Consider the following 19783-nt stretch of genomic DNA (forward strand, 5'->3'; position numbering starts at 1 on the left):
ATATGATATAAAGAAAGATAAAGGATAATAATTTCAATTAATTTTTTTTTCATTCTTGAACTTGCAAAAACAGGTTTCTTGAAATGTCGAAGAGGGGGGGGGGGGGGAAATCAAGAACAAAAATCAGTGTTTCCACAAAGAATATAAAAAAGAATAAATAAATTGAAATAATTTCTTGTGGTATAACAGTTTATTGCTGTGGAAACAATATTGTAAAAATATGTTTTTTCTTCCTATAAAACATTTCTTAAACTAATATATTTCATTCTCCTTTTAAATATCTTTCCTTCTTTACTACTGTTACTCTACCATTTACATCCATTTTCTGTTCATTATTCACAAAATTTTAAGTATACCGAAGCTTCAATCAAAGAAAATGACTTAATCCAGTAAATAAATTACAATGGATACTTGTGTCTAATTTGCAAAAAATCATTTTAAACTATTTAGCTTTTTTTTTCGCTGTTTCTTCCCCATCTTTCTTTCTCTCCTTTTTTTTTCTTCTCGTCATCTCAATGCTTGATGTATATAGTTAATGGCAGCATGTACCGCCATGTACTGATTTCATCGAATTATGTCGGGTAAAGGTACGATCCATTTAATTTTTCGCATTGAATTATTATTTAAGAAGTTTATAAGCTTATAATTCAGTATATTCATTACCGATATTTTGAAGAAAGCTACACTTTTTTTTTGTATGAAAGACAATCTATGAATTTATTTATTAAAACAAATGGATGCGGGATACTAATTTTGATTATTACTTGAAAGGAGTACATATCTATGAATTATGTTTGGTTTAATAGTTGTGTCATATTTTTAATTTCCTTTTTTTACTCTACTTCATTTCCATGCGTTTGAGATTTTGCTTACGCTTCTTTCGTAGCCCCCCCCTTTTTTTTTTGTTTCATGCCATAATTTTTTAAAAAGTAGAATTGATCAATTCAAGTGCAATTAATTTGTAATTTATTCTGTTTCTAAAAGCAAAACATTTATGTTTTAAAATTCTCTTTAGAATTCGTTTGGAAATGTTTTTTATAGATGAATGCTTGTTCTATTTCAAAATTTAACTGCCAAATTGTATATGCATAATGGTATTTTTCGACAACCAATATAAATTACGAAATTTGTGAAGAATATCTTTATACTGCTATAGGTATGAAGTTTGTTTTATATTCGCATCTATATCTTAATTGGAGAATAATCTGTCAAAGATGAATATCAGCCATTCAACGATTCTATGTATTGAACTTGGTAAGGAGCACTTTACGGGTGTCTAAAGGAAATAAAAAAAAAATTGTAATAAATATTAATAAAGATAGTTAATGTTGTAATTAACTTTAATTATTTGTAAAGTAAGGTTCTAATCTTAGAAATTTTCTCTTATCCTTGATTCAGTGTAGTGATAAAAAATAAAAATATTTTTAAGAACATTTGATGAATGCTCTCTAATTTTTGCCATCTTTGTTGACAAGCTGATCACAGGAAATATTTTTTTTCACTTTTATTAAATCTTCAATGATGACTTAATGTTCATGGTTTCCTCATTTATAAGCATTAAGTTGCAACGAATATTAAAGCTGTTTTATTTTAATAACTTGTATGTATCTAGTGTATACATGATTGCTCCTATAGGAGTTCCATAACAGTGTTATGCTATAAAAAAAATCTCGAGTGTCTGTGTAATCTATTGCATATTCTCTTTAATGCTGTTTTACTTTCAAACTCCTCATAAGAATTGTTTGGGTAATGAGCAAAATCAACTAAATTAATTATATTTGATTAAATAATGAAATGGTTTTAAATTCCATTATTACAATGAAATATACTTCTTTTACTATGCATTATTTTCTTTAAGAAAATTTGAATTCAGAGTTTAAACATTGTTTGAATCAATAAAATGGTTATTTTTAATTGTTAGGGAAATTTTTTAAATCTTCTTTGTACTTTATAGTAAAGTATGAAGAAATCTATTCAGTTTGTTTGAATTTTATAGTGCTCACAAAAATTGGCATTTCATTTTTATGTAGAAAAATTGATATAAAAGTGAAATACCTTATAATTTGTGAAGGTTTAGTAATTTGTCCCTAAACTTTATACCAAAAGAGAAATCTCAAAGGTTTGCATATTATGGTTCCATTCCCAGCTGTAGTGCTAATTGGTTTTCAAGAAATAATTAGTAAAACATCTTTACATATTTATTTAGATGAGATGATTGTTTTACTACTGATTCATAGAAATAATAATCCTTTTATTGTAAGGATTTTTATTAATAAGTTGATTATAGTATTTATTTCTATGTGGTATACATGTATTGCAGTATTTTTTGTCATGGTAAACTCTATTCTACTCTTTGTTTCATTTTGTAAAGAAATTTGTTTTCATCATTTTCTTCTATTACATCAGTTGGTTTGTAATCCCATTGTACGTTTGTAAAATTTTGTATATTTATATTTGTTTTCTTTTTCCATCTTAAAGTATTTTATCGAGAGAACTATGTAGTTTTTTCATTCTGTTTTAGAAATCATACATACTTAAAAAAATGAATTAAGTGTATGGTGCAGAATTTTTACCAGTTTTAATAAAATTACGTCTAAGGAAAAAATATATTATTAATCGCACATGGGGAGCTATTGTCAAAGAAATTTTAGTTGAGCAATATTACTGTACAAATTAAGTTTTTGAAAACTTTTTTTATGAAGGTAATTCTTACTTTATATTTGACTTAAAATAAATGCTACAACTTTAACTACTATTAAAACTGCTGCTATGGAAGAGGTCTTATTTTGTCATATTATTAGTTAAGTATTATGTTAAAAGCTCTTTAAAGTAGAGCATTCATCTGTGTTTGGATTATGTTAGGTAATCTTTCAATCATTGTGAAAAAAGGGGGGGGGGAATGGAAAGGAATTAAGCTTGAGATGAAAAATTTCAAAGCATAAAATGTCACATGTAAAGATTTGTAAATAATAGATTAAATGAATGAGGTTTTTATTATAATAAAATCAATATTTATTTAAAAAATTTCTGAAAGAAGAGATTTAAAAAATTCTGTTCATCCAGGAAACGTATAAAAATATGGTTTCAAAAGTAATATATGTTAGAAATTCCGTAGTTATGCCATTTTTATTTTATTATATACCTTCCTTTCACTTTTTAAATATATTGGAAACATCGAAAATTTGTAAAAAAGAAAAGTTTACTCAAAAGATGATTAAATGCTGTTGAATCATGCTTATTACTTGGAATATATAAGATTTTGGTAATTTCTTTACAATGTTAAAAATTGTTCATTGCTCCATAATTTTCGAATGTTTAAGTGTATTTCTTAGTTTGTATTTGATTTTGACAAGGAGTAGGGAATACTTCATTGATGGAAATCTTTTATAAGTGTGTATCTATTATCAGGGATGGCTTATATAGAAGAATTATTGAACTCTTTCGCCTCAATTATTTCTGCTACAAATTCAATCTTTTATTTATTTGATTTCACATATAATATTAGTATTCTTCAATAGTTTTTCAGTATTTTTATTAGTTGAAAAGTAGAGTATGTGGAAATGGGCAGCAAAGAAACATGAAATAATTATTTTACAAGTTCTTTTCCAGTAGAATCTTAATTTTTCTCTGAATGCTGTGATTTTCCTTTATCTCAGTTTCCTTCAACTGAGCATGCACATTCATAGTGTGTTTTCATTGTTTGTTTTTTCCCTTTTCTAATTGACATTTAATTAAGAAATATTATGCAAAGAGCACAGTACTTATCTTTTTAAAAAATAAATTTTGAATCTTTTCCATGTTATGGAAAATGTTTTTATTTAGAAGGAAATAATAAAAAAATGATATATAATATTGAAATAATTTTTTTTTGCAATATTTTCAGCACTTTTTACTTATAATATTGAAAAAAAAATCTTTAAAGTTTTAAATTTAGTCACTTGCATATTTTATATTATTCTATTTAAAGTTGTGAATAAGGAAGTCTGACAGAAAGGCGAAAATACATAGATGGTTTCAAGGAACATATAAGATATTTACTTGGAACAAAATGTAGGAAATTCGAATGAATGTAACTTTCTAAAGAGTATCTATATGTGCATTCACTTTGAAAAGTTTCACTACAGCAAGAAAGAGGCATAACTGCATGATTTTTTCTCACCTTGGTTTTGAAGTATACTTTAAGTGTTGTTATTACCAGAATTTTCAACTTCAGGATTTTACGGATTAAGGAATTATCAGTATATGCACATGATAATTCAAAAGTCAATATAACAGGAGAAATAGAATTAAATATTGAGTCTAAACATCAAAATTGCAGATCTGTATTAAATTTTGGGTATCCATTTATGGGATTTTATCTATCTCTGTGCATCTTCATGTCATTTGATAATTGCTCAAATATTAAGGTGAGATTTGTTGATGTTATCTCTGGAAATAGAATTGGAAAAAATAGATTTCACTCTTGAGTCGTTCTATTAATACTTGAAAATATGTACATATTTATTTCAACTTGTTATTTTCAATGAATTTTTGTAGTGTTCAGCTGTAAGATAAACAAGGTTAAATAATCTATCAAAAATATTGAATACTAGCCGCCTTTGGCGACCAGCCGGTTCGCCAATCTTAATGTTCGTTAAAATTTTAATAATTAAATATTTTATGCAATTTCTACTTTAATAGCTTCTTCATCAAAATATTTTAGAACTTCAAATTTTGATTATCATATAATTCATTCATAATATTATAAAGGCCTTCAGTCATAACGTAATATGTATCTCTCTCATTTTCTGTTAGCACCCGTAGAATTTATGCTTTAAATTAAAGTGGAAAGAATTTATCTTCAATTAATATAATAATATTTTTTACTGAAACAAAGCATTTTTTTATAATCTGATTACTGAAAATAGAGTCACTCAGCGTTTAAACTTTATGGGCACTAAAGAATATCTTTTTAAATTTACGTAATATCTCAAGAGTTGGTCAACAAAATTTTCTTAGATTCATTATGAGCAGATCGATTCATTAACAATGTTTAAATTTAAATGCATCAAACACTAAGAAAATAAAACGAATCGTTTAAAATAAACGGTTGAAAACGGTAGAATTTATGCTTTAAATTAAAGTGGAAAGAATTTATCTTCAATTAATATAATAATATTTTTTACTGAAACAAAGCATTTTTTTATAATCTGATTACTGAAAATAGAGTCACTCAGCGTTTAAACTTTATGGGCACTAAAGAATATCTTTCTTAATTTATGTAATATCTCAAGAGTTGGTCAACAAAATTTTCTTAGATTCATTATGAGCAGATCGATTAATAAACAATGTTTAAATTTAAATGCATCAAACACTAAGAAAATAAAACGAATCGTTTAAAATAAACGGTTAAAAACAGGTTTTAAAAAAACTACTTAAAAAACGATGTACTTAAAACTATAAGCATATACAAAAAATATATAACTAACATAAATACAATTTACTTACAAAAGCATGCAACTAACCCAAAAATAATTTAAATCATCCATTGATAACGTTGTCATGGCAACAATCGGAACAGAATGCGCATGCGTGAATTTTCTTCGCCGGTTACGTAACGCAAATACGTGATTTTTTCTACGCCAGTTGGGGTAACGCTATGCGGATTAGAAATTTTTAATTTCCTTTATTCTGTTTTATTTTAATTCAAAAGTACTTCAGAATGAATCTGAAAGATTGATTCATTAACAATGTTTAATTTTAAATGCATCAAACATTAAGAAAATAAACAGAACCGATTGAAATAATCCGCCGAAAAATTTTAACCCTAGCCTCATTACTGTTGGGAGAAAAAAAAACTGAAGCCTTTCTCGTTTGGCGCTGGGGATAATGTAAGATTTTTTTGGCTGAAAAGTTGGCGGTGGGGAAAATGGAAGATTTTTTTGGCGGGAAAGTTAGTTTTTAATTAATAATTAAAATTCTAATTAAAAATTCGAAAAAAGAAACCCCAGGTGCACATTCTCAACCTCCAAGGTATACATGTACCAAATTTGGTAGCTGTATGTCAAACGGTCTGGCCTGTAGAGCGCCAACACACACACACACATTGAGCTTTATTATAAGTATAGATTTATTTTAAAATTTATATTTTGTAATTAAAATTCTGTATTAAAAATAGTTAGCAGCAAGTAAAAATAGAATAATTCATTATTTAAATTATATCTACACAATATCGAGTACTTATAGTAATTCTATGAGGATTTAGCATGAACTACCAATGCATTTATTGTTAATATAAAGAAATTATGAATTTTTACTGATATTTTTCATAATTTAATTTTTATATTGTTTTAGAGGAAAAAGGAGGGAATTGACCATTATCTATTAGTGTCAAAGGTTTGCTTATTGCTATTGTTTTTATATGGTCCATTACAATTTATGAATAAAAGCACCAATAAATGAAGCTTAGTTTTCTTTTTTTTTTCTTTTTTTATTTAAGATTAAAACTTTATCCCTTCACTTTATAAAAATAAAATTTCAATATTTTGTAACATTTTACTTTAAGCTCAAATAGTATAAACAAAATGCATATTTTATTTGTGCAATATCTTAATATTGTTTAATTTGTAAATTTATGTTGGTTATTATCTCAGTCATTTTTATTTCAGCCTTCAGATGTCAACTGCAATTATATATATAAAAAAAATTGTATGTTACTTTGCAATTAATGAGTTAATAGACATTTTAGGATGGTATTTTTCATGCATTGTTTATGGTGTGGAATCTAAATATTGTAATAATTTATAGAAGGGCAAGAGGAATTTAAATGTGTTCATTTTTTATTAATATTTATGAAAAAGAGTGATATTGGCTTTTCTATTTCAGGCATCCATAAAAATTGTTTTAAAATGATTTTTTATTTACATATTATATCTAAACTTTTTGTACAACTAAACGCTTTTGGATTGGTGAGGAAGGTGGAATTGCAATACCCATTTCTGCAATCACAAATTTGAGTAGTAGCATAGGAAAATTAAGCACAGTTTGATAATTGAGAGGAAATTTATTGAAAAAATAGTTATGCTGCAAATTTTGATAAAATTCTTCAATGTAAGATTTTTGTAACTATTTTTCTCTATAAAAATGCAAAATAGAAGTGGTAGTTTGTTTATTTTTGTCTTTCAGTATTTTTTGTGTGCGACTCATTTTGGAGTCATGAATCGCATTTTAAGAAGCTTTAGTGATGTAAATAGATTTAAAAATAAAGTTTTAAGCTTTTCTTACTTTCCGAATTTGTATATGAAGAAATTGGAGTATTTCAACTAGTTGAATAGAGTTTTAATTAAATTTGGAATTAGTTCAGATTTCTAAATTCAAAATACATGCATTACAGTTTTAAAAAAATAATTGCATTAATTCTATTCCTTCCTCCCTCTGCTAAATAAATAAAACCGATAAATTTTGTCACCAAATTTTAGTCATGAATTTTAACCTGATACCCTTAACTTAATGTCACTTGAAACATTGATATTAGAAAAATAATAATTGAATCTCTGATTTATTAGAAATAAAGATTAACTTTTGATGTTGTGTTAATTCATGAATTTGTACAATGAGTACAAATTCATGAAAATGCTAGTGTATAAATTTCAAGTTAACAATAACATTTACATTAACAGAAAATGTTGTACTCCCCTCCCCCTTTTTGTATTAAAATACTGTTTAAAATTGACCACTTTGAATTCTAATCTTTTATTTGCAGTTTATATAAAAAAAGAAATGAAAATGAGATTTCTATTAGGTTTGTTTGGATATATTTTAATGAAATCATGCAAATTAATTTGCTAGTAATTTTTTTTTATTTTACAGAAAATGATGAGCGTCTGAGATTTCAAATTGAATTGGAATTCATCCAGTGTCTTGCTAATCCAAATTATTTGAACTGTAAGAATTACTACTAGAAAATTTGTGATATCTTTACATAAACTTTTTTCATTATTTATGAAAAGTCTACATAATTCTGCTTCTATTCTTATTTTATAAAAGCTTTGTTAATTTCAAACATTCTTCCTAAACTCTAAAATTCAATAAAAATACAATTAAAATTTGAAAAAAAAAAAAAAAAACTTTCATATTCGCCATTGACATATTCATAGTAAATTATAATAGTTTAATTTTTCTGCCTTTAAATTGAAATCTTATAGCAGTTAACATTTTATTCATAAAAATTATTCCCAAATCTATTGGTTTATTTATATCTGAAATTTCGCACTTAATGATTTAAATACTAACTGAATTAATATAAATTGTTATCAAAACTCTTTTTTTAAATTGAATTTAATGACGCCTAAAAAGGAAATACATTTTATAGAATAAATAATATTTTTCTTATTTTATTATATTGTATACAGTTTTTGTTTCATATTCATACATGTAAGAATGTCAAATATTAATTTCAAAATATTTTTTCTTTCTTATTGTTATTTTAACAGATTCTTGCAAATTTCATTCTTTAGTTTCTTTTTGAATTCCCTGTGACAATAAATATCAAACAAAATTCACTGTTTTGAATTTATTTTTAATGTTTCAATGAATTTGTGTTTTATAAAAATAAAATGTCAACTTTCTAATTGGTTTAAAAATTTAAGTTTTAGCTCAGAGGAACTACTTAAAGGATAAAGCTTTTATAAATTACTTAAAGTATCTTCAGTACTGGAAGCGGCCTGAATATGCTAAATTTATAAAGTAAGTAAAATGCTTTTTATATTAAAATTGTCAAAAATTATATTTGCTAGATTCTTAATTATATTTCGGTTTACAGATTGAATAACATTAAATATTTATGTAAATTTGTTGATTTGATATTTAAAGAATGGTTATATTGCTAAATCAATAGTAGTAAAGTTCACATCATTGTAAAAGGCAAGGACGACTTGTGTTATATAATTTACAATTTGCATCCACAGCGAGACTGTAGCTTTCCCAGCTTTTTTGAATCTATAAATCTAATTACGTTTTCATTTACTTTTTGCTTTAATATCTAAATCCATTGAGTATTTAACCTTTCTTCAGCCCAAAAGCAGAATGAGAAATCCCATTTTTTTGTGAGGAAATTCCCCCCCCCCCCTTTTTTTAAGGAGAGTCTTAATCTCTTTTCGAAGCTCTAAATTTCCTTTTGTCTCAATTATTATAGAATGAATGTGTTAATTAACAATTCAATCTTATTCTTTCTCCTATTTAAAATTTTAAATGAGCAATGAATGTCTTCTCATTTTTAAGCATTTCACTTTGAGATAAATATTGTTGAAAACTTTGTTTCTGAACTTGATTGTTTGTATTTCTTTTTAAATATGAATGTCCTTTCCATAACAATGGTTTAAGTGAAGGAATTTGATTTGTTGAATTCCTTTTCACTTAATTCTGTATGCACATGTTTGCGAGTTTCTCCATCTTAAAATTTATTTGCTTATATATTATTTTTGGTTAAAACAAATTTGGAAGATATTGAATTAAATAAATTTTGAAGTATTGATGGTGCATATATTTTCAAAACATTTATTCTATTAAACATAATTGTATTTTACTTTCCTGATTTGATCTTAAGACATACTTATTTGCTGATAATTTATTTGACTTCACAATTTTCTGTGTTGAGATTATATTTTTAGGAGAATACATTTTTTTTAAGGCTTCTTTTGTTATGTTCACTTTGTTATATTTCACATATAATTAAATTGGAAGTCTTTTTATTTTGAATAACAGATTTTAATTTGATATGTTAGAATACATATAGAATTAGAATTTATTCACCTGTAAGATATTCTTTGGGAATGACTATTTTTGGTAGATATGCTATCTCCTTTCCTTCGTTATTTTAATTTTTTCCCCTTTATTTTATGTTGCATATTTAAAAGGAAATTATATAATTTATCTTTATCAAAAAAGTAGATTTTGATTTCAAATTATATGAATTATCAAAATATTTCTTTTATTATTAGTGGTCATTTTGCTTATCATTAAGGATAACTGAACATTTCTTTCAATTGATTACCTTTGATATATTATACATTATAAACATACGAAGCATCATAGATCAGTTCACTTATAAATTATTAATATTTGTATTTTAAAATATGCTTAGTGATATTCCATGTTTTAAAATATTTAGTTTTTGGCATTTGTGAAAAAAGCTTTGCTCTGCATTCATTTCTATCGAAGCCATTAACATTTATTGCTTAATCTTGTCCTTAAAAAGCTCATGATTTTTCAAAATTTTACAACCAGGTTGAAAAATTTTCAATTGTATCACAGTTGTTGTATTGGTTAATTATAGGTAGGCTTTCATACTGGTAAAGAATGCCGATTTTATCTTTAAGTCTCAAATCAGTTTGTTGATGTGTTTTGCTTTCGTAATTCAATCACAGGCAATAGTGGTTTGCAGGACTATTGAATAAATTTCAAGCCAGAATCTTGCAGCATAGCATTTGATTTAAATGAAACCAAATTGTTCTATTTCAGACTAAATGATGTGAAACCCTTTGCAGGAAAATAATTATTCTCAATGATTTAATTATAAGCTGAGCCAGTAATTCCATTAGCATCAATTATTAATATTTGTTGAAGATGAAGGATTATTGAATAATGTACCTCAAAACTAATAAAATTAAATAATATAATGATAAACAATTACTCTTGGATCTATTTATATACAATGGTTTTGGACCAGAGGATTTTTACTATATAGATCGATTGAAACCACAATCATATTTAGTAAGATCCATTATATCAAAATAAATAAATATTAAGTTTCCACCTGTGTAAAATAATTTCTAAAGAGATGAATTATTCTTTAATCTCAATTTACCTATGATTTCAAATGCATGATTTTTCTTTAATGTAGTGGAACAAATAAGACAATAGCAATTTTGCAGAATTGAAAATTTATGAGTATTTTATACAATTTATTTATATCTGGAATCTTACAATGATGTTGTATAAAATCCTGCATAAATTACATGTAGATTAGTGTTGTAATAAAAACAAAAGCAAACTGGCAGTAAATGCCGAATAAGAAATATTTTTTTTAAAGATGAATAAATTTCTGAACAAACATTTTAAAAAGATATTTTACATATATATTGTGAAAATAAATTATAAATATGAAGTTTTGAAAATAACATATGTGTGGCATTTTTGGGAAACTGTCTAAAAAATAATTGGCTACTTAGTGTTCTTGGTATTATGAATTTACAAATTTAAAACTGTTTAAATATGGAAGTTAAGAATCTGTAATATTTGTATAATTAGTTCAAAATTTAACATCAGAATAAGTGTGTTCTTAAACTCTCCAAGTATATAATTATGCTTTATGAAATCTTGATTAGGTGTGAAACTTTTCAAATGGTATCATCTAATAGAATAATGGAAATTTTCAAAAAATTATTATTCTGAATCTTTTATTTAGAAGATACAATGTAACTGCAATTATAATAATAATAATAATAAAAAAAAGAAGATTAAAGTTTCATTTTAACTTTAAAAAGTGTTGTTGCAAATTTCACATGAAGATAATTAAAAAAAATTGTATTGAAATTGAAAAAAAGGTTAATGGTAATTTTTTATAATTAAAAGAATTAATGCTTGAATTTTAAGTCTGCATTAAATATTTATTTGTGTGAAAATATTTTCTAATGTCATCATCAAAAATCTATCAAGATTTTACTTCATTTTTCGTGAATGAAAATTCTAATTTCTGAAAAATTGTTCTGAGGTGCACATTGTTTATTTTCTGAAGTATATTTGTCCTAAATTGGTAAAATAGGTCCATGTATGATTTCTTTTTAGCACTAACACACATAAGTAAAGATACATCAATATTATATCTTTCAGTTCACTTCTTATATATTTGGAGCATTGTGTAAAAAAAAAAAAAAGTACATATTTTGTATTATACTAAAATGAAAATTCTTTTCTCTGATTATGTATGTGCAAAAGAGAGAGTTATCATTTTTATATTTTCAAAACAATATCGTATTGAATGAGAATGTCTAAGACCACAATTTATATATCAGTGTTATGTTGTAAACTTTGCATATTAAAAATTTTAGCTACAGGTATATAAACATTACAAATTACAATTTTGTTCATGCTTACAATTTTTCTTAAATTTACCTTAAAACATTATAATTGTTACTTTCTTTTAAATATCCTGTACTATTTTTCAGATATCCTATGTGCTTACATTTTTTGGAATTACTTCAATATGAGCATTTCAGAAGAGAAATAGCAAGTACACAGTGTGCTAAATTTATTGATGATCAACAGATTCTGCATTGGCAACATTACACTAGGAAACGTACTAGATTTTTGCAGCCACAGTCTGAAGCAATAGCACCCCTAGCTGTACCCCCACCTCCAACTGCCCAACCTCCTCAGAAACCAACATGACTTACATGTTAATTGTTGGAAATTTTTTTTCTGTATTCTCTCTTTAACATATTATGAATATTTACAAATGGCTTTAATACCTGTTTTGATTTTTAAATAAATATATATGTAAATTAGTTTGTTTGTAAGAAAACTGCTTTCATCATGTGCTCCTTAAAGCTCTTTATATTTTTAATGACTTTTCATACTATATTATCTTTAAAAGATCCTTATGCAACGTTGGGTGTTCCCCGATCAGCTTCAATTACAGAAATTAAGCAAGCCTATAAACGACTGGCTAGAGAGTGGCATCCTGATAAAAATAAAGATCCTGATGCTGAAACAAAATTCATTGAAATTAATAAAGCTTATGAACTTTTGACTGACCCAGAACGCAAAAGACTTTTTGATCGATCTGGTGTTACAGAAGATACACCAAATTTTCGCCATTACCCTGATTATTCTCAATTTAGACGTTTTGAAGGTGATCCATTTGAACATCTGTTCAGTCAAGGTGGATTTAATTTCCAGTACAAATTTTCTCAAGGATCTTTTTACCATAGACAAACTATTACAGCTAAAGCTTTTGAAAATCATATAATACCGAATAGTAATTTTCAGCCATATCTAGTCTTATTCTATGGAGAACTTTGTTTTGCTTGTATTAATGCTGAACCAATATGGAGAAAACTGATACAAGAACTTGAGCCTCTAGGTGTGGGTTTTGCAGCTATACATGCACAACAAGAACCTTCTTTAACTCATAAAATAGGTGTAAGTTCTCTTCCTTATTTGATTGGAGTCATAGATGGTAGAGCAGTCCATTACAAAGATCATCAGCTGAGCTTTATAAAAGTTGTTGACTTTTGTAGGAGAATTATCCCATCTAGAACTGTAGTCTCTCTATCAGATTACAGTGCTGATGATTTTCTACAAGGATGGCATGACAATCGTGTGAGAGTTTTAATTTTTAGCAAAGCAGAATCTATCCGTCTGCGCTATTTGCTTGTAGCCTATCGATTTCGAAACAATGCAGCTATTGGTCATATACGTTTGGGCAGTTCTGATACTGAAGTTATTTGTAAAAAATATAATGTGCAGCCAAAAATGGAGTCTTTGCTTATTTTTAATGAAGATTCTACTAAACCTATTGCCACTTTGAGTATGACAGAATTATCTCCTCAGACTATGATAGATGTAATTGAAGCAAATAAATTTTTGCTTCTGCCTAGATTATCATCTCAAAATTTATTTGACCAGTTATGTCCCACAGAAGCCAAGCGATCAAGAAAGTATCTTTGTGTTATACTCATCACAAAGAACGTTAAAGAGCATGATCCATATCGAGCTCTTATGCGTGAATTTATTCAACATGTAGATCTGCCCAATGATCGGGTAAGATTTATGTTTCTTTTTGAAGAAAAACAAAAAGAATTTGTTAAAGCGTTAACATCTGGGATGGGAGCACCAGAAGATCCTATTCTCCATGTAGTTTTAATCTGGAGAAAAGAACATGATCGAGTTAAATACCAATGGTTGGATCATAAATGGGATATTAGTGATGATATTGTAAATGTAACCAAAGAGGAGCTCAATGCAGCTGTTAAACACCTCATGCAGAGTACAGAGACTTTGCCTTATGATGCTCGTGTTTCAATTCTGGCTGATGAACATGCTTTAGGTTTGTTTTCAAGAGTTCTCAATCGCATGATTCTCATGGGAGATGTCATATGGGACAACCTTACGCGTCAAGAAATATTACCTGCTATCTCTGTTGTACTTTCTATAGGGTTCATAATTTTAGTAGGATACATAATGTCTTATTTGGTTCAATTAGAAGAACAAAGCATTCAGCAGAAATACCAGAGAGAGGGCAAACAAGTACCAGGAATGCCTAACAAGAGTAAACCTGAATATCATTTACACATTCATGAGCTTCGAGGCGAAACTTATAATGGTCTTGTTAGACTTCTTAAACCTGGATGCCGAACATTGGTGCTTTTGGTGGATAATGAATCAAAGATGAAGCTACTGCCAATATATTATAAAATTGTTTATCCGTATAGGAAAAATAAAACATTAATGTTTGCTTTTCTTATGGTGGAGAAGAATTTGGAATGGTATCGTCACTTATTGCTACAAACTCTTGGAGAGCAAAGAGAATTAAACATAAACCCTAAAAACTGTATTGGTACTGTTCTGTCTTTAAATGGACATCGAAAGTATTTTTGTGTTTACCATGCCAAACATGCTGAACCAAATTCACGCAGACGAGAGGCTAAGGTTAAAAAGGGGGAAGGTTCTGTTGGCGAATTCATCGGATTTGATGAAAGTAATAGCGATTCAGAGAATAGTGATGTTGAAGCTGCAAAACTCAGCAAGAATGATTGTGACATTTATGGAAGCATTCTTTTTGAAGAACATTTATTGGATGGTCTCCCAAATTGGTTAGACCGACTATTTGAAGGATCCACTCGAAGATATTATATTCAGTATTGGCCAGATAATATGAAATGAACTTGTTCAATATAGATCTGAAATTTATTTATTTTATCTTTGTATTTTCCATTTAAACTCATCACCACATGTGGTTATTCTAGTCTTGAACTCATTTTGCAGTTTTGTATTGGACTTCATTGGGTCAGATCAAATATAGGATTTTTCTTTTTTATTTGTAATTTTTGGAAAGAAAATAATATTTTTAAAAGAGGATTTTAGTTTAGAGATGGGCATCTTAGAAAAAGGCCACTCCTCCTGTTTTAATTCCTTGTGGATTTTCTAAATTTAGAATACGTTTTCTTAGGTTTATTTTAAAATAAAATCATGTGATTCCTTTCAGTTGCCAAATCAATTGAATGAAATCAAATTTTGTCGCTTCTAAATATTTGAATAACATATTTTAAAACTAAAACAAAAGTTGAAATGGGGAAATTAATCATAAATGAAAAATTATATTAAACTTTTTTTCCATCTATGTATATAATAGTATTCAAATGAATTCTTTATTTCCTTTTATAAATATAACAATGAGAGAACATATTAATCCTTTGGTAGAATTTTAAAAGGATAGTGTTATATTATTCAACATAAAAAAATCTACTTAAACTATTAATGGATATTTCATTCTGCATTTTCTTTTCTAAATACTGAATTGTATCACTTCTTCTGTTACTATTTCTAGACTAATTTGACGTTTTTCACTATCAATATGTTATTTTCTTTTCACTTAAACAATGGCTATCACTTTATATATTCAAGTAATCAAAATTATGATTCTAAAGATCAATTGTGATATGATTAATAATTTTTCTTTTATAAGGCTTTACGAAGGTTTCTGCTATTTTTATTTTTCTATTTGTTTTTATGCAAGTGTTTAATATGTTCTCTTTCAAATTAATATTTTCAGAAAGAAAATATCCTGATTTCTTTTTAATGTTTTTTTTCAAAAAATATATTTCTATTTCTTTAAAGCATTTTTCTCTATCCTTCATTTGATCTGGCCTTTTTGTGCACAAATGTTAATAATTATTATCTTCCAAACTAGAATACAGAGTTTTTTCAGTGCACTTGTTCTTATCAAACTATAATGTAATATGCCAGTTAAAGGATTTGATTTAAAAAAAAACTTTGAACTCAAAATGCTTAATTTAATACTTATTATGTTTAATCATGTAAATGTAGCAAAGAAAAGAATGTGGTAGTCTCAAATATTTTGCATGTAGATTTGTCATTAGATATGAATCCTGTTTCCATACTTAAAATTGCATGCATTTCTTTTAAGAATTAATGCTTGGTGGTTGGTGGAATGTGTCACTCATTAATTATACTGGGGAGAAAAAATTTGGTTGTGTTCTCTCTTTCCTGTATATCTGACTGCATTAGTGCAATATTGCAGTTGTTTGTCCTTTTGAGATGAATAAAACTGTTAATAAGAATATCTCATTTCTTGTTTCCTTTTTCTCTCTTCTTTTTTTTTCTAAAGTGATCAAGATATGCATTTGTTTTGAAAAATTTTAATTTGTTCAAGGAAAATTTGCCGAAAAAAACATATATTTAGAATGGACGCAGTGAGATTTTTATTTGTATATATAGATTTGCCTTCAGTTATATGGCCAGTTTGTCCCTCTTGCTAATGCTATGCAGATTGAAATTCTGCTATTAGAATCTATATTTCATTTTGTAAAAATAATATGCAATGAATTGAACAAATTCATACTAAGTTATGTTGATTCTGCTGCTTAAATGAAATTAAACAAATAAATAAATAAACTTAATTTTAAATTAAATATATTTGCTTCTTATAAAGCAGAAATTATCCATATTAATGCTGCAGCTTGCTTTTTCTTACTTTCTGGGGGGTATCTATGTTACTGCTACTAATTTCTCAATTTTCTGTATTTAAAATATCTGGTAACAAGACAGGTGCTTTTATTATAAAATTGTAATCAAAAATTGCCTTTATAAATTTCTTAATACACATAAAAGTTATCAAGAAAAATTTTAATGAAAATAATACATATATATTTATTTTTGCCGGAAGATAAAATGACATGATAGGCATAAAATGTCATGATTATAAAAATAGGACTGCAAATTATTTACTTTATTATAAACAAAAATTTTTAGCAATAACTCATAGCTCCAATTAAGTTTCACTATAAGTAACAAATTCGCTTGTAAAGCAGCACTTGAAAAAAAGGAATGAGACAATGTATAGATCTCTATAAACATGGTTCATTAGACATATCATGTGCATTTGTCTGGTTATGCTTGATTGATATATAAATATTTTGCAAATACAGGTTCTGCTCATTGGTGATAGGATAATTTTCAATCCAATGTTTCAGAGATGAGATTTAAGTTATACCGTGTGTACTGTTTTTTTGGGTTGTTTAAAATTTAATTTTAGACAAAGAAACAATTTTCTGGAATACTGTTTTGAGAATTGCTTTAAAATTTTTTTAAAGCAATGCTATATAGAATCGCCTTTTTAATTTTAGAGTTCCCAGTTCAAATGTGGTGCGAGTCACTTTCCCTAATAAATGAAGTGAATAAATAAATATTTAGTTTTTAATACAAAAAAAGGAACATTTATTATCTGAATAGTAAAATATAACTTATTATACATTAATACAAGATGAAATTACTATAATTTTTTATTATTATGTTTTAACTTCAGTAAAATTTATTTGTTCTTATTTTTTTAATTATTATTTACTGGGTATGAAAAACAAGATTTCAATTTCTTTCTGTGCTATTATGAATCTTAATAGTTTTTTTATGTTATTCACTATAAGAATATTTCAAATGATCAAATTTATAATGCATAATTTAAAATGTTGATAATTATATTTGATATCTTTGCATCTTATTTGAATAACACCACTGAAGTTAGCATCTCCCGCCTTTTGTGCAAGTATTTTTATTTTCATTTGTTTTATTTTTTGAGAGGGAAGGAATTGGGAATTCAAGAAGTAAATCTTATAATAGTTTTTGATCTAGATATAAAGTGTTCTTGGTGCAATAAGCTTAGAGAGGCTGCTAGTACTATCTTAAATTCATTAAATTGAAAAAATTGAATAGTAGTTTTAGAAAACAATTGTGTATCTCAAGAAAAGTCGCAATATTCAAAAAAAAAAAAAAAAAAAAAAACTGCACGAGATCTTTAAAAGATTTGTATAAAAAACTAGGAATCTAATTAAAACTTCATTTAGTTTTTCTTGGATATTGAGTTTTGATGCTTATAGCAAAAATCTGAATCAAGAAAGCAGATATTTTCAAATTTGTTTAGCAGATTTGAATATATTTTAATAAAAAGTTGAGGATAAAAATATCTTTTAGGGGGAATTTGTATTGAAATATTAAAATGTAACAATTTTTGAGTATATAGTCATGTGCAAGTTTATTAAATTGTTACAGTGATCATCAGATTGACTTGCAATTAATTAATTTGATTAATTTAAATAACTGGGTACACAAAATTCAATTCAAGTAAATATATAATTTCATCACTTCAGAATTGTTTTGTTGTTGAATTCAATTAGCCATCAAAAACTTAATCCTTTTTTAAAATCAGATAACTTGTAGAAATCCAGGTCTAAGTAGGCTTAATGGTGGCATATCTATTCCATAGCTGAAAACTTTGAAAAAATTGTAAAAGGTTATTCATTAAAAGATAATTATAAGTCTTAATAAAAAAAGATGCATGTGTGCATAAAATTATCAATTAAAAGCATTTACTTTATCTGTTTATATGATAATTAGCATTAATTGCATAGGAAAATAAAATTCAAAGTATATGCACTAATATCTTAAAACTATAAAAAAATGTAAAAATATTTAAAAAAAATGTTTTTAATGAATTTAAAATTGTCACATTTAGAGCTTTAAAAAGTTTCAGTGTGAGAAATACTTTTTGTTGTGTGATGTTTTATCAATACAATAAGGATATCATATAACAATTCTACTAGTTCCACAAATGTTATGATGGTTAAGCCCATGAAAAATCCAAGATTGCCTCCTATGTTAGCTACAAGAGTTTCCCACTGAAAAAAAAAAAAAGTAAATATTTATATTAAAATTTCAATGAAATGCAGAAAATTATAATTTTTGAAAATAAATACAAATGGAAACTTACACTGTAGGCTGGCCTTTCTGTGATATTTTCCAAAGATAGCGTTCTGTAGTATACCTTGAGCCCCAACAGAGTTCTGCACAATTAAAGAATTGTATTAAATATATTGAAGACGCATAAAAAATCACAACGGGATTTTTTAAACAATTTTTTTTTAAATCATATCGGAAGATCGATAAAGGGAAAAATAATAGGAACTTTAATATAGGAGTAAGCAAATAGAAACTTTTCTATCAAATATGAAATTTTCAACCATTTTGAACTAGTATTTAAGCAGGAATACGAAGTATAGGAAAGGTTTATCGCATAGAAAATGGAAGTTTATGCTTTTTAAAGTTGGTCTCCTGCTGATTGGATTAATTATTACCAAATGGGCCCGGATTCCAAGTGCAGTATGCTCTTAGTTCAGTTCAGTGATGTAATTTCCGTGGAGCCATGGCATGCATTACAAAAATCTCAAAATTTTTAAAAATTAAAAAAAAAAAAAAAAAAAAAAAAAAAAACTTTTTTTTTCCCATAGAAATTTTGAATTCGTGATCTTTTTTAACTGTCTGAACTTAGGCTCTTGTTACATTGATCTAAATCACCTATTCTTATTTTCCCAATACATATTTATATTGCATTATTTATTATTAGAATAAGTCAAAATTCTACGCTGACAGATTACATTAAAAATAAAATAGACTTAACTCATTTTTAAAGGAATATAAAAATGAATATGCCAAAGAAATTTCCATTTTGCGT

General features: G+C 26.5%; 3 protein-coding genes across 4 annotated transcripts in view; 2 read left to right on the top strand and 1 right to left on the bottom strand.

The window, feature by feature from the left end:
* The first annotated feature begins 336 nt into the window (after positions 1–336).
* On the top strand, positions 337–12542 carry LOC129983855 (mediator of RNA polymerase II transcription subunit 31-like). 2 transcript variants are annotated; one of them, XM_056093521.1, is made up of 4 exons: positions 337–587; positions 7849–7923; positions 8628–8724; positions 12204–12542. In XM_056093521.1, exons 1-4 carry the CDS (start codon positions 575–577, stop codon positions 12424–12426), a joined length of 408 nt encoding a protein of 135 aa, XP_055949496.1. In that variant the 5' UTR covers positions 337–574; the 3' UTR covers positions 12427–12542. The 2 variants fall into 2 exon arrangements, with proteins under 2 accessions (XP_055949496.1, XP_055949495.1); XM_056093520.1 differs by lacking the exon at positions 337–587 and adding an exon at positions 1200–1254.
* Positions 12543–12570: 28 nt separating this feature from the next.
* On the top strand, positions 12571–16342 carry LOC129983854 (dnaJ homolog subfamily C member 16-like). Its single transcript, XM_056093519.1, has one exon. It carries the CDS (start codon positions 12571–12573, stop codon positions 14920–14922), a length of 2352 nt encoding a protein of 783 aa, XP_055949494.1. The 3' UTR covers positions 14923–16342.
* Positions 16343–18743: 2401 nt separating this feature from the next.
* LOC129984530 (amiloride-sensitive sodium channel subunit alpha-like) overlaps positions 18744–19783 on the bottom strand; it is a 38817-nt gene continuing 37777 nt past the window's right edge. Inside the window, exons 11-12 of the mRNA XM_056094431.1 lie at positions 19043–19115; positions 18744–18950 (exon numbers count right to left, since the gene is read on the bottom strand). Coding sequence (XP_055950406.1) covers positions 18792–18950; positions 19043–19115 — 232 coding nt within the window. The 3' untranslated portion in view covers positions 18744–18791. The remainder of the gene's footprint in view (positions 18951–19042; positions 19116–19783) is intronic.

The sequence above is a fragment of the Argiope bruennichi genome, chromosome 9 (assembly GCF_947563725.1).
Source record: "Argiope bruennichi chromosome 9, qqArgBrue1.1, whole genome shotgun sequence".
Lineage (NCBI taxonomy): Eukaryota > Metazoa > Arthropoda > Arachnida > Araneae > Araneidae > Argiope > Argiope bruennichi.